Source organism: Lonchura striata, chromosome 8, assembly GCF_046129695.1.
Source record: "Lonchura striata isolate bLonStr1 chromosome 8, bLonStr1.mat, whole genome shotgun sequence".
Classification (NCBI taxonomy): domain Eukaryota; kingdom Metazoa; phylum Chordata; class Aves; order Passeriformes; family Estrildidae; genus Lonchura; species Lonchura striata.
This window is the reverse complement of record NC_134610.1, coordinates 10,386,953-10,401,846: the sequence shown is the minus strand read 5'-3', so window position 1 is coordinate 10,401,846 and position 14,894 is coordinate 10,386,953. Positions and strand designations below refer to the sequence as shown.

At 40.6% G+C, this 14,894-nt stretch overlaps 1 protein-coding gene across 2 annotated transcripts; it reads right to left on the bottom strand.

Moving 5' to 3' along the window:
• Positions 1 to 215: 215 nt before the first annotated feature.
• On the bottom strand, positions 216 to 10,426 carry CCDC14 (coiled-coil domain containing 14). Of its 2 annotated transcripts, XM_021526060.2 has the most exons (13): positions 10,371 to 10,426; positions 9,323 to 9,378; positions 8,798 to 8,861; positions 8,059 to 8,131; positions 7,825 to 7,965; positions 6,574 to 6,807; positions 6,390 to 6,484; positions 4,926 to 5,484; positions 4,261 to 4,402; positions 3,559 to 3,638; positions 2,924 to 3,142; positions 2,706 to 2,838; positions 216 to 1,629 (listed from the first exon to the last, which is right to left on the bottom strand). In XM_021526060.2, exons 1-13 carry the CDS (start codon positions 10,401 to 10,403, stop codon positions 654 to 656), a joined length of 2,805 nt encoding a protein of 934 aa, XP_021381735.2. In that variant the 5' UTR covers positions 10,404 to 10,426; the 3' UTR covers positions 216 to 653. The 2 variants fall into 2 exon arrangements, with proteins under 2 accessions (XP_021381735.2, XP_077641061.1); XM_077784935.1 differs by lacking the exon at positions 6,574 to 6,807.
• Positions 10,427 to 14,894: the final 4,468 nt, after the last annotated feature.

Below are 14,894 nucleotides of genomic sequence, written 5' to 3'. Positions count from 1 at the left end.
TTACTTTAGATAAAAAGCAAATATTTGTAAAAGCATGCCCTATAACAGAACTGTAGAAAGCAATGGAAGTTTGATGATCCTTTTCTTGCCCTTGTCTGGACTCTCCACTTCATCAACTTCTTCCTCCAAGTACAATGCTCTAAAGAGAAAATTGTTTTAGCAGTGGTGAGTGAAAAGGGATTGCTTCATGTATTTCACAGGATATACACTAAAAATCCCATATCGATGGCTGTCTTTATTTTTGGAATAGCATGATCCTAACTTAGCAACTGTAACTCTATCATTTCTGCAGAGCTGCTCTGTAACTTACTCTTCTCTGGCCTCTACCTGTGGAACTCTTGCTCATGTGCAGCACCTTACAACAGTTCTTTGGGGAAGGAAAAAATCCACAAGTAAACGAGCACATTTAATTTTGCAAGTAAATAGTATAAAATAAGTAATAATTTAAAAAGCCATTTCTGTTTTATATAAAAAGCCAGTTATTTCAAGTTGTACACATCAATAGGAACAGCACTACAGCCTAATGAGGAACAAATTCTATCCATAATTAAGACAGTTAGGACATACAAATATACATATCAGTACCATACTTAATATACTTCAGAAAAACTTCGTTTATCCAAATAGCTGCAGCCTATTTTGCTTTCTTATACTCATTGTTTCCTAATGTTACTTTGCAGAGTCCTTTGTAACCTGGCTATGTTGGCATCCAAGGCTGCTAAGCTATTTTTAAAGTCCTCTTCATCTCGAGAAGTAAATGTTGAGAAAGAAGATGCGCTCCAGTCAGATCTCCCTGAGAAATCATCAAATGAAATGCAACTAAAATCAGCTGCTTTACTGCCCGATTTCTGAGAAGCCCCTGCTGGAAATGGCATGGATGCACAAGGGTATGGACCAGGCTGAGGCTGGTCTGGTTTCTCCATGAAATCCTTTGCAGCTCCACTTGGAATGCCTCTTGGTCTCACTTGGGCTTTGTCTCCTTCTGGCTTTGCTTTACCCCCTGTAACTTCAAGCGCGTTTTCCACAGTCTTTTTCACATTGTACCCAGCATTTAATTTATTCAATAGAGTTGGATCCTCACATCCATATTGCTGCACAGAGCTTGGGAGCTCACAGTTGTAATCCAGCCTCTGGCAAGCCCCTCTGCTCTGGGGTAGCACACCATTTCTTCCAGAGAATGGCTGCTGTTTTTTAGAGGCACTGTTAGTCAGTGGAATATAAATTGTCTCATCCAACTTGGTTTGGTCATCTAGTAAAGTTCCAGAATCACTCCCTGTTTCTGCATCTTGCTTCAATGGAGCTGGTGGTCCTCTGGGAGCTGATGTTTGTTCTTCTGTGAATGTACTGTTAATTTTACTTCCATCAGCAGCAAACTTTTCATAGGACAGATTTTGCATCTCTACTTCTCCAATTTTATTTGAGAACTGAAGATCTGTATCTGTCAAAATATGATCCATTTCTAATGTTTTAAGGTAAGTCATTACTGAAGTACTCCCAGGAAACAGCTCAGGTTGCATCTGCTTTTCGTGGTCTTCCAAAAGAGATTTTGAGAGAGCTTTTTCAGGTTTGGGTCTAACATTGTCCCCTGTGAGGTCAGACAGAAGCTTGGCCATGCTGCCCTGCAAGGTTCTGTTAGGGTAAAATCAACCAAACAGATTCAAAATCAGTCACCAAAAATAAATAGTTAGAAGCTTTTCTATAGAAACAAACCATTAGATTTATTAGGCTGTGGTAAAGTTGCAATGCACTTTCTAGACATTGTTATAAAATGCAGTACAAATGTGAACCAATTCCAAGTTTTTTGAATTCTTCTTCAGCTCATTGTGGCTAAAAAGTAACAAAAATAGCACAACCCAATGAAATTCTCCAGATTATTCTTGGTGTACCCGCTTTGAGCAGTAGGATGAAATAAATTGATGCCAAGAAACTGCTACAAAGTGGATAGAAGCAGTTACCAAAATCACTAAGAAAGGTTTTCTGAATTATTCTTTCCATTGCATCTAAATTAAAATAAATAAATAAATAATTCTTCTAACTTACTGCTCTGCCCATCAAAAGAGATTAACGTTTCAATGTTTATGTCTTTAGCATATACACACCATGTGTAATGTGACATCATTCTGCTACCACCTGGTGGTCAGCACAGCATAGAAGTATCTAAACTTCCACTGAAGAATTTCAAATGCTTATTCAAAATATTCTACTGTTCCAGTCAGTCCAACTAAAAACATACCAGAGAACAGTTTTGTTTCCTCTGCATAACATATCCAAAGCAATTGTACATGCACAGCACAATGCAGCTGCAAAAAGATATTTATATCTCCCAGCTTGCCATTATTTTCAGCATAAAAGAACAAGCTAAAATAAATTCACACCAATAGTTTTTCCTGGCTAATAGATCCTTACAGATGTAATAGATCTGCTATTAGGAGTTAAGACTTCACATAAGTTATGGCAGATAGTATTTTACTTTACCACAGAATTCAAGTCACAGACTATGACAACTCCATTTTAAAACAAAATTATAGCAGCATTGTAACAAAATGAACTGCAAAGAGAAGGTCTGGCTTATGTGACCTCCCACCATCAAGGTACTAAGACTACAATAATCCACAGGATGGAAAAAAAACCCCTAAAACCCCAAGGAATAAGAAAGATTTTTAAAAAAGAAAAATAATGTAATGAGGCCAAATAGCCAATAGTACCTGGTTAATTCCCTCAGTCTCTTAACTTCTGCATCACGCTGACGTAATGTTATGCCCAAAATCTTGTTTTCTTTCTCTGAAGCTTCCAGCTTCAACTGAAGGTTCTTCACAGTTCCTAATGCCTCTTCCACTTCTGAAATGCCAACAAGAACTTACATAATTACTTATTTTAACTTTTAAAATACTAAACAAAGAATAACCAAATTGAAAACACATACCAATCTTGAGCTTGGTGGAATTAATATCATAATGCTGCTTGTTTTCTAGCAATTCTTCTTCTTTATCTTGAATACCTTTTACAAGGTGTTTATTTTCTTCTTTCTGACTTTCTATTATTTTCAGTAGTTCTTCATTTTTAGACTGCAGTGAATCAAGGCCTTTCTGGGATTCTTTCAATTGACTCTGAAGCATCATATTCAAGGACTGCAAAGAAACCACTACCAAAAGTAAAACAAAAAGTTTAAGTGTTTTGTGTGGTAGCTTGAATTTCTAAACCAAAATTTTTATATTAGCTTGGTAATATGAATTTTGGCTAAGATAGAAGGGTTGCTTTTTTTGCAACAAGACAAAGCTCAAGCTTTCTTCTGAATTATTAATCAGTCATCTTCATTTTCCGAGGCACGTAAGAAAAAATAACCTGCTTGGCTGCTGAAGAGCCAAATCCCACATCTCAGTATGTGGAATCTAAAAAGGCCCAACAGTCCATGCAAATGCAGTTCCAGCACTAAACCCATTTAGTTCAGCTACTACTAAAGGCCACAATACATACAGACATATGAAACTACAGGTCTTTAACAAATATGGCTGTTATGGCTGATATGGCCCCTATCAAGAAACATTATTGGTACTTTACATTCATAGTTGCAGCTCTGTCCAGATGTCTTCTCACCACTTTCTTGTTCCCTGAGTTGCTGGTTTAACATTCTTAGTCTCCTAAACATGAATTGTGAAAAAGCACAGATTCAGTAGTATTAGAATACAATCAAAAGGACTCACTTTAAATTAGTTAGGCGAGAAATTGTTTTTGGGAATTAAATGTCAGGGAATATTTCAGAAATATAAAGAAGTCTTAATAACATATTTTTCATACATTCTGGTACTTCTTCAATACAGAAGACCCTTTCCAAGTATCTAACAAATACCTGGTATATTTCCAAGTGTCTGATAAATACCTGGTATGTAACCCTCTTCTGAAGTAAATGCTACTCAGTTATGTGAGAACCCCCTGAAATGAGAGACACTTTTGCATTTGAAAATAAATTACAAAAAGAATAAGAGCAAGCTAACTATCTTGTTAGCGCAGTTTTCAGAGCGATGCATTCACCCCACCCAGTCAAAGGCCCTATCATGAGGTGACTGATACTACCAAAATACCAAAGTCATGCTATGTGTTATTGTTTTTTAGAGTGTATGGCCTTACCAGCACACTTTCTAATTCACAAATATTGCACAGACAAGAAGGGAAGAGCCTTAACAAAGGCAATTTAAACCAGAGCAGTTAGAGGTGCTTTAGGTGTGGCTGCAGTAAGCACAGGCTCACTGAGGAGCTCCCCACCTGCGCAGCTGGGCATTCTCACTGCGCAGAGGCTGCAGAGCCAGAGCTATTTCAGCTTGGATATTTGTGCTTCCCACCACAGCTGGGAGCAAGGATACAGAGTCTTCTACTTCACTCATCAACCTCAGCATTTCTGAGTCACCTGCAAGAAGTGAGGGAAAATAGACTCCATAAACCTATAAATCTATAATATAACTAAAGCTTTACATGTGATTAAGCAATCTGGAAAATTATTTAATAGTATCTGGCGGTTTTTCCCCTCAAGAAAACTTCATCTTTAACTATATTTATTTTAAATTGTTGAGCTTGAATAAGAAAACTATGCTTTACAGCCTCAGTAAAACACAACCCACCATCTTTCCAACCAGCCTAGGTGGGACTGCTATTGCAATTTGCCCACACCAGGACCCTTCTCAGGGAAAAGCTCTGTCTATGGAATAGCAACAATCTTTACTTTGCTATCATAATAAGATTAAAATATTATAAAAATAATTTAATACTTATCCAGAGTGAATCCTAAAGGCTTTACAGTTGTGAAAAAACACAGTAAGATGTCACATATCTGACACATACAACTTCCAGAAACTGAAGTTATTGACTTCTTTAATCAAGCTCTTGTGTTATTTGTATGTAATAACTCTACTGCAAAATGAAAATGTCCTCACCTTGATCTGTTACCAGTGCTCTGAGCTCACCCATAAGATATTTTACAGTCCTAACTTTATGGGCTGTTTCTTCTGAGCTTTCTTTTCTAGATTTTAGAACTTTCTTCACATAAGTTGTCTTACAGCTTGTATCTTTCACTGGAGACATGTCAAGTACATCCAGTTCATCTTCTTCACTGACCATGTCCTCACTGTGCTCCTCAGGAGTATCCTCCTCTGTGTCACATGAGCCATCGTGTTTTGCTGGACAGTGATGATGGCTCCTCTGTTCAGTCCTGCCATTCAGGATTTCATGGGATTGTAACAGGGCTTGTATGCACCGCACCAAATCTGCTTCTTTCATCTGCTGCTCTTGGCTTGGGGCCACCTCTCTGGCACAAGATATTGGGACCAATGCAGACACTGAAGGGGTTGATGCTCCCAGTGCTGTACAGGGCATCACACCAGGAAGAGCAGCCCCAGACTGTGTCTGTGCAGCAGGAGCAGCAGAAACCACTGGGCAAACCACAGGTCCTCCCATTTCTGGCACACATTCATTGGCACTGCCTACAGGAACACCCTGCATAAAAGATATTCTAATTAAATAAAAAATAAACATGATTTTTAAATCTATAGGAGAAAAACCCCAAACAGCTACCCTTGTCTGACTCAATGTAACTTGTTCATTCTTTGCTAATTATAAGAACAACTACTCCTGTATAATAAGGAGCACTTATGTAAATCTGATTTTGATTACCTTTAATGTTATTAAAGCACAGTTCTTTTACAGCAGTTCTGTAATGAAAACCCTCAGCAGTTTCTTGAAAGCAAGCAGAAAAGGAAGAAAAGAAATATAAAGGACACTGTTACTTTTCAGTATCTTAAATAGATGATTTTTTTTAAAGCCAAGTTCACCACTAGCTACACATGGACTGCCTGCAGATGGAAAGTAAATCTACAGTCTTACAGATTCAAGGTAGATTCAAGCCCTTTGCCACATTTCCTGAGGTGGCAGCTGGTATTCTCCACCACCTCTATTCTATATCCTGAAATACACAGGCATTTTAACATGTGGCTCCAAGATAATACAGCATGTCTGAAGAAATAATTGCCTTGATCATTGGCAGGGAAAGCTCCATATGATATGAGTTCTTCTACCAGGAGTTGCTTAATGATCCTAGTGTGCATTACTGAAAATGCAATTAACAGTAATCAATAATTTCCTGCACTTTCCATGTTGCTGTCCTTTACAGAATTCCCCAGACAGAAGCAAGCAGCCAGCTGAAATGCCTCTTATTTCATTTTTTGTTGTCTACATAAAATGTGTTTTGAATAGCAATGTTTTTTTCTGTGCATCACTACTGTTTGAAATACACAATTTTTTAAAAGGAAAATTATTAGGAAAACTTACCCAAGGAAATGTATAAATAAGTAGAAAGTGCTAATTCAATGTTTATTGATAGTGAGAAACAAACTTTTACTTACTGACTGCGTGGATAAGGGGTTAGCTGAATGCTGCAGGGATGGTGCTGATGTAGAGGTAGGTAACTGATAATTCAAAGCTGTAACATTTTGACATCCTAAAATAAAACAACATTTATAAATCAGGGCAATGTGGGCAAAACTCATGCAGTTAAATAGTCAACTCTACATTAACAGGTCCACTAACCCTGGTTTGGGGTAGGAGAAGGAGTTACAGTAGAAATTTCATGACTCTTCTGTGGGGATTGGCCAGTTATCAAAGACATCTGAGTTTGCACATGCTCATACAGTTTCTGATATGACCCTGGAGCACTGCAAGGCACATGAATTGGTTGAACCATCTGGTTCTGTGCTGCACTGGAAAGTTCCTTCTCAGTAGAAGGTGTGGTAGATGAGGCAACTTTTCTATTCGATACTGGCACTGTAGAAAAAGAAAGAACAAAAAACTCCAGTTGAAGGTGCCCATCTTCCTGGTCTACACAAACCCACTGTATTGTCTGGCAGATTCTGGAAGGCTCCCTTGGAAACAGAAACAAAGATCCTATGGCCCAGGAAGCCAGTCAGATTTTGATTCACCAGCAAATGAATCCATCCATTTTTTCCTTCCAGATAGAGCAACCTAAACGAGTTGGACAGGCAGCTGTCCTTGAAGGATGCACAGAGACTTAATCCTACAGAAGGCCAGTTCTAAAACAATTCCTGAAATCTCTGCTTAGGTATAATTAAAACTCTGAAATTTTACAGTGCTGGGAAGATATCAGCTACATGCTCACTTCCTACAATTCCCAGTGGGCATTCTGCTACACACCTGTCTATAGGCAGGAATAATCTAATCTCACCTACTGGATTAGAAACTGTGCAGAAGAAACAGGATGCATAGAGGCAGAAATTACAATAAATTAAATATTTCCCCTGAGAGCAAGTCAGCTAACAGCATTCCATTCAGTGCTTTAGCCACTAAACCATTTGAGGTCTTGTCATTTCTAGCCACACTTCCCCGTTTCCACAAATCCTTTTTTGAGAAAAGCATGCCTGGACACTGAACTTCAGGCCAGTTTCTAGCTGTGGATCCTAAAGCGAAACCAGGGACTGCAACGCTTCCCTGTCCAAGAGAAACAGGGAAAGGGTATTATTCTCCACACTTCCTACCCGATAAACCTGATGAAGTTGATATTTATAAACACACTCAACTTTCTTCCTTGTACCTGAAGTTTAAACACTTGTGAATTTCAGTAATTGTTTAGTACATTTAAGTTTAGTAAACTTATCTTTCTGTGGAAGATTTAGTAACCATAATCTTTCTGTGGAATCAACCCAGGATCAACCTGTAACAAATGGCAACAATTATGTGAAGCCTTGATGAATCTCACTAAGTTGAGGAGCCTTTCAAGGTTGCTTGCACAGAAGAAGTAAATCAAGCCTAAGAAAGCCCACTTACCAATTTCTTTCTGGACAGGGGCAGGAGTAATGATTCTTTTCAACCCTTTCTTCTTGGAAGTATTCCCTTTGGTTAGCAAAGGCTTGGAAGTAAATTTAAAGGTAGTTGTTTTCCCAGGTTGTTTAGGGACAGTCTCTCTTCCTAGTATTAATTGAAAGAAAAAGTGGTCAGCAAAACAAATCAAGAGAGTATTAAAAAACTAAAAATGTAACTTGTGTTTTCAATAGGTACAACCTGTAGCTTCCTTTTGTAAGATATTCTTCAGTAAAGCTGCACAATGGTCAAGTCCATTTTGAATAGCATCAACCTGCACAAAGAGCACTGCAGTGAGTAAATGAGTAGCACTGTTTTCTTTCAGTAAACCAAGATGCTGTTTTAGAGGTGAGCATACTCTGATCTGCCAGCTGACAAAGAACAACTCATAACAAAAACAAAATATCATTTCCCATGCACTACTTTGCAATTACATGGAAGTTTGCAAACACACAGATTCTGCAAAATAACTAAGTTGTGCTGTTGCACCAGTGTCCATTTCTTTAATTCTTATTTTCATGTACATTTAAACAATACAGCCTACTTGTATTTTGGAGAAAACTGGCTCAGGACCACATAAAAACAGTACTGCAGCACTGACTGTGCTACTCATTCTTTCCAGCACAAAAACCTAACAAGGGCAGCTGGTCTTCTGTGAAAGCCAGCCCATGTCCATAGGCAGCTTATTTGTGTTTGTAAAATCTATCCTGTGCCTTGAGGAGACCTGTCAGAACCAAACTCACTGCTCACAAAGCCCATTTGCTCCTATCTGCAAGATCCAGTACAGACACTTTTGCTTGCCTTGCAGGAGCAATTTCAGGTTCAGATGCAAATTAATTAGGATCTAAATTAATCTGGCTTTCTTCTGTTACTCGAGGTATTCCAATTTCCCTTCTCTTTAGATAACAGGAATGACTGTGATAAAGAGCCATTTAATTACCTGATTGGCAGATGCAGTGGAATAGACTTTTACATCAGAATGACATCCTTTCCTTAAGCCAAACCTGAAAAAAGTGAAATTCACTGTTTATACCACCTCCTTAATGGGAAACAAAGTAAAAAAACACTTACTTTCATTTGATAATAGCAAGCAAAAGAAAATTAATTTCATCATGAAACAAAATAACTTTCTATTTCTGAAAACTTTTAGAGGCTGCAACAAACATGTTAAGCAGATAATAACAATTCTGTCAAAGTAGAATTCAGTCTCCACTCAGTCTTCTCTACAGATAGTAATTATATAAATTCGGTCTTTTTATAAATAAAACATGAAGAGTCAAATCTGTATTTTTATATGCAAAATTTCTCTTCAGTTTGTGCCTGTCTGCCCAAGCTGCTTAGAACCTTTCAGTTTAAAATGTTTTATATATACACACAAAGATTTTTTGTTCAAATGAGGTATGACAAGTATAAGGCTCCCAAATGCTCACATACACAATTTAAAACAGTAATAATAAGGCCTTACTGATTTCTTCCATTTGTTAGTTTAGTTGCTCCTGACAGCCTTCCAGAAGATAGAGCCTGTTGATTACAGAAGAACACCTTGATTTTCTTAAAGTATTTTCACAACACTTGAAGACTACTATTGCCCACCAATCCCAAGAACTTTTGCCAAGGTGGAACAGTTCAAGGGAGCTACAGCTCTCAAGCCAAGGGTGCAACTGCTGCCAGTAGAGCCTGAGACTTGTGGGTTTCATTTCACAAAATATGCCTTGACAGAAGGATGCTTTGTTAAATTTCCACAGTATTCTACAGACACAGCCACTCACTTAAGGACTCTCCAAGAGCTGATGTACAAATGTGTTTCAAATGGAAACCATGCTTGAGAAATACAGACCTGAACTACAGGGACTTTAAGAATCATCTTTGGCCAGAGCACACAGCACAGGAACACAATCACAGAATCACAGCATGGGTGAGGCTGGCAGGGACAGAGCAGCTCAAGCAGGGCCATCCCAGAGCACATGGCACAGCTCTGCATGCTGACCTGCTCCTGAGCATCTCACATCCTCTCTGGACAACCTGATCCTCCTCGTGTTCACGCGGAACTCCCTGTGCATCGGTTTCTGCCCACTGCTTCGTGTCCGATTGCTCGGCCCCACCGAGCAGAGCCGGCTCCATCCGCCCACACCCCCCTTTAGCCATTCATACACATGGGTAAGATCCGGTCCCAGTCATCTCCTCTCCAGGCTGAACAGACACAGCCCCTTCAGCCTCTCCTCTGCAGGGAGATGCTCCAGACCCCACTGATCGGCGCTGTCTTCCGCTGGAGCCACTCTGGAGCTCTCGGGTAGAGTCAGGCCTGGAACCGCACGCAGCGCCCCAGGACTACTGTCAGGTGGCTGCGGTGCAAGCCGAGCTCGGCCTCGGAAGGCCCGACCACGCGCAGGAGTCGTTCCGCGGACGGCGGGGGGACCCCTCGACACCCCCCCACGTCCTCCCCACCCCCGGGCTCTGGCGAGGAGGCCCCGATCGAGAACCGCGCCCGGCCCGTCCCCCCCGCCCTCACGCACCTTGCGGGGCCGCGCAGCGCCCGCCGCGGCCATGGCCCAGCCCCGCCCACACCGCCCCGCCCCCGCCCGCGCCGCCCCGCCCCCGCCCGCGCCGGCCAATCACCACCCGGTCCGTCCGCGAGGGGCGTGGCCAACGCGGGGGCGGGGCTAACGACCCCGCCTCGCGGCGCGCCGGCGGCCGAGGGCGCGGGAAGGGGAAGGAGGGGAGCTGGGCAGCGCGGCCGGGGATTGGCGGAGAGCGGGCAAGGAGCGGACCAATGGGAAGCGAGAGGGGGAAAAGGCGGGGCTTAGCCGGCCGTGAGGGGCGGGGAGCGCCGGGGCGGGGCTGGCGACCCCGAGGGCACGGCCCGGCCCGGCCCGGCCCGGCCCGGCCCGGCCCGGCCCGGCGCCCCCCGAGGGCACGGCCCGGCGGGGCTGCGGGCTCCGTGCGGTCAGAAAATAAATGGGAACCCGAGCCCTGCAGGTGACTTGTCACAGAGCCACGGAAGTGTTGGAAGAGATCTCCCTGCTCATGGAGTCCAGCCTGTGACCGAACACCACCATGTCAGCCAGACCCTGGCCCTCAGTGCCACCTCCAGCCTTTCCTTGAACACCTCCAGGGTCCGCTGCTCTACCACATCCCTGGGTAGCCCGTTCCAATGTCTAAGAAGCCTTTCAATGAAGAAATGCCTTCTCCTGTCCAATCTGAATCACCACTGGCGAGCTCTAGTCTATGTCTTGTAAAAAACACCTTCACTCTCCTGTGAAAAAGTTTTAATAAAGATTATTATGGCCAGGTGCATCTTGGCACTCAGGCAAGAGCACATTGTTATCTTTGGAGATACCCTTTAAATACCTACTCCCTTACATCAACCTGTTGCATATTTATAGATCTAATGCATAGTAAACTTTCACCCAAATTAGTTTACATGTTCCAAGAATTGTTTAGCATATCTCCTCCTTGGATCTACCTTTCTAGAGAATGTGTATTCCTTGGTTGCACTTTTAACAACCACAGCACCTTTTTTAACAGCGCCTTCAGTTTTGGCCCCAGCCAACACTTCAGACAGTGAGTGCTGATATTTGGCATATTTATAGCTGGTGTCCTCATCCTGTGTTCATTGGATATTATCCATCCAAGCAGGCATTTTAACATAAGTATACTTTTATCAGCTATTTCACTACTATGCCTAAGCTCAATTAACAGCAAAAACAAAGTTACTTTAACACCACACATACAGAATCTGTTTTAATATTTGCAAAAAGCCAATATTATAATATGTATCCTCTTGTCCTGCCTGGCCCTTCTGGGCCTGCCTGTGCCACAGGGGCATACAGGTGAAGCAGGCTGACCTGGGAAAGGAGCTGCTGGATCGTGGTGTGCAGCTGTATCTGCCAGTTCTTGGTCCTGCATGCCGGCTCCCAGTTTGTTAAACCTTCTGTGGCATTCCCAGAGAGCACCTGTGTGCACGGATCACCAGGGGTGGTGCCTCAAGCTCCACCCTCACAAACACACACAGTGTTTATCACTGGCATATCAGTATTCTGCATTTCCTTACTTTTATTAGCTGAAGAAATAGACCTTGTGAACACACAGAATTGGAAGCAATTACGTTTACTCAGGCTTAAAATGTGGTTGCATTACTATGCTATTAAGGCTACTATAGCAGAAGCGTGTATAAATATTCAACATCTCTGGTCTCCCAATGTGTCAATTGTGTTGTTATTACTATGTTAACATTTACACTGAAACTATGACAAAATTGAATTAAAAATATATTGTAAATATATTTATCATCCTGTCATGAAAAACCCCAAACAAAACAGTAAAAGAGAAGGATTTTCTGGCAGGAATTTGGGGACTTCTTCAATTCTTCTCATTAGAAAAATAATAATTATAAGATCACTGTAATAGAACAGCTGAAGGAATTAATACAAACTAACAAGATAAAAGAGAACAATAAAAAAAGCTCAAAAATATGTGTGGCAACTACCAAATTAGAGCCAGAACCATTGGTATACTTTCTTTTTAAGGTAGTTTCTGGAAATTTATGGATTAATTCTTACTCAGCTGATAGACGTGGGTGCAGTATTTTAATAAGCAAGAATTATTCAAAGGTGTTTAAAAACAGGTAATGTAAAAATCCCAATCCACCCTCAATCCCATCCTTTGGTCTGAAGACACACAGATCAGCCAGTACTTCATTTTTTCATGTGAATGAAAATTAATCAGAATCAGGGCCCATTCTTGCCACCTGAACCATTCTGAAACTACAGGCAAGATTGCCTTATAAATAATTTTGAAAAATGCAACCACAAGGGTTAAACATTGCATAAATAATTAAAATTCTCATGGTTACATAGCTCCAAGTTGTCACTCTTAAAAAACAAGGACAAGCTGTTATGAGACTCATGGTAGAACTGCAAGGGTTTGCAGCAGTGTATGCTGAGCACAGACTCACCCAGCAGAAGATGGATACTTTTTCTGACGCTGGCTTTCTTTACTGAAACAGTGTGGGGAATCACTGAATATTTCTGGACCTGTCTGGTGTTGTGGTAAAATGGAATTTATAAAAAAAAATTCCTCTTTGTCTAACACAGCAAATGCTTCAAAGTCATGAGCTGCATTCATATATAATATTATATTGTTACTTGTATTTATAATCAAGGTATCTTTCAGAGAGAAAAAGTAATTCCATTTAGTGAAACCATTTTTATCTTTTCCTCCTGTTTTATAGATAACTAACATTACTCAAACAATTCCAGGACATGGTTTTCGATATGGCTGAGGCTTTTGTGAAAGAAAATTGACAATCTTCCAGGTTTCATGCCTATTTGGTGTAGAAATAATATGCCAATGTCGATTAGGAAAGAAGAAGAAGAAAAAAAACCAAACTGGCAAATGTGAGATAAATAAAAGCATAGTAAATGTGGAAGAAAATACTCAAATCATTAGCCAAGGAAGAGCTGCCTGAATTATGAATAATTAAAACATACATGTGGTTGTATTTGCAATCTTAATGCTTGAGGTGCTGTCCATATTGCATGAAGCATCACTGAAAATAACAAAAAGCTTGTTCTTACCCTAAATTATTTACAGAGTGAGTTGAAACCCCAGGGTCTTACAAAAAACTCTGTACAAGACTGATGTGCTTAATAATGATGAACAAATACACACACAACACAAGCTTTTGAGGAGCAGAAGTCTTTGAGGGAGCAATTCTCAAATAAAGTAAAACAATGCTCCTTTGTTGCAGGAAGGAGAGAAAGTGAAGAAAATGAAGCTAATAAATATGAGAGAAGACACTCATCAATCAATCAATCAATCAATCAAAGTTTCATCAGAAAAGGGGTCTTTTCCAGTACCTATCTAGGAAAACCAAGGCAAGTTCACAAGTTCACACTCAGTGTAAATCTGAAAGTCTTTTGCTACCACTACTAAAAAGTTCTATTGATGTAATTAAATACTAACCTAAGCATGATTGAGCATCAGCACAAACTAATGTTAAACTTTCCTCTGAGCTTTCAAAAAAGTTGTGTGGTCTTAACAAGGAAGTATTTCACAAAATAAGGAACTTTTTATAAGACAAGTAGGGGAATACCAAGACAAGTAGGAATACCAGTCATTATTGTTTGAGATTATTTTGGTAGTTTTCCAAGTCCCTGTAGAATTAGTGAATAAAGCTACATCTTGGCTAACAGAAAGCAAATTAACAGACTTTTGTTTATCCACCTATCCTTCAATCTACATAGAGCCAACAGAAAAGAGCAGGTGAATAGCAATGAATATGTAGTTAAGAAAGAAACCTACAGAAACTGATTTTTTTCTTTATAAAAGTCAGGCTTAAGGGATGTCTTGACTACAGTAAAATATGATTAGAGGAAGCAGAAGTTTAATAGATAATGTTTCACTTGGATAGGTAGAGCTATAACGAGGAGGTTAAGTTTGGTATATTATGGACCCTAGAACTGAGGTGCAATTGTAAAAGAGACTTCAAAATTATCTACACTAGATTTTCAATGTCTCATTCCAATTTCAACTATGCATAGTGAAAGCTACAGCAGGACTTGCTGCATGGGAGACCTCTGGTCTCAGTGGTTCACAGAGCCTGCCACCACATTTTTATTTTCTGATGTCTTTGGATTTAATGTGTCTATAAATTATGGATTTCTTCTTTAGATTATATAAATATAGAGGGGGAAAAATAACTTGGCTTTGGTCTGTTGCCCACATTTAAGTGAAGGATCTTATATAAAACTCATTAAATGCTCTTCATCCTGATAAGTTGATACCAGGACGAGATCATGAGGCTGTTGAGTTATGCCTTGTAGGAGACATCAGTAAGAGTCGAGCTGTTGTGGGCTCTCTGAGCTGATGAAGGTGCCACGCCCAGAGTGCTCAGACAGGTGCTGGCAGCAGGTGACACTGTGCTGCCGCAGGACTGGTGCAAGAGGCTTCACTTCCACGAGATGGCGGCACGTTCACATGAAAATGCTCTGCGCTGGCCCTAAAAGAGATTGGCATTTCCATGCGATAAATCCAGG

What these genes read in the sequence shown, in the direction of transcription:
- CCDC14 (XM_021526060.2), bottom strand. Translation starts at nt 10,403, where the DNA reads ATGGCCGCGGCGGGCGCTGCGCGGCCCCGCAAG. An exon ending in CTTACAAAAGGAAGCTACAG is followed by an intron (nt 7,966 to 8,058) that starts GTTGTACCTATT and finishes AATTAATACTAG; the next exon opens with GAAGAGAGACTGTCCCTAAA. An exon ending in AGACTGAGGGAATTAACCAG is followed by an intron (nt 1,630 to 2,705) that starts GTACTATTGGCT and finishes TTACCCTAACAG; the next exon opens with AACCTTGCAGGGCAGCATGG.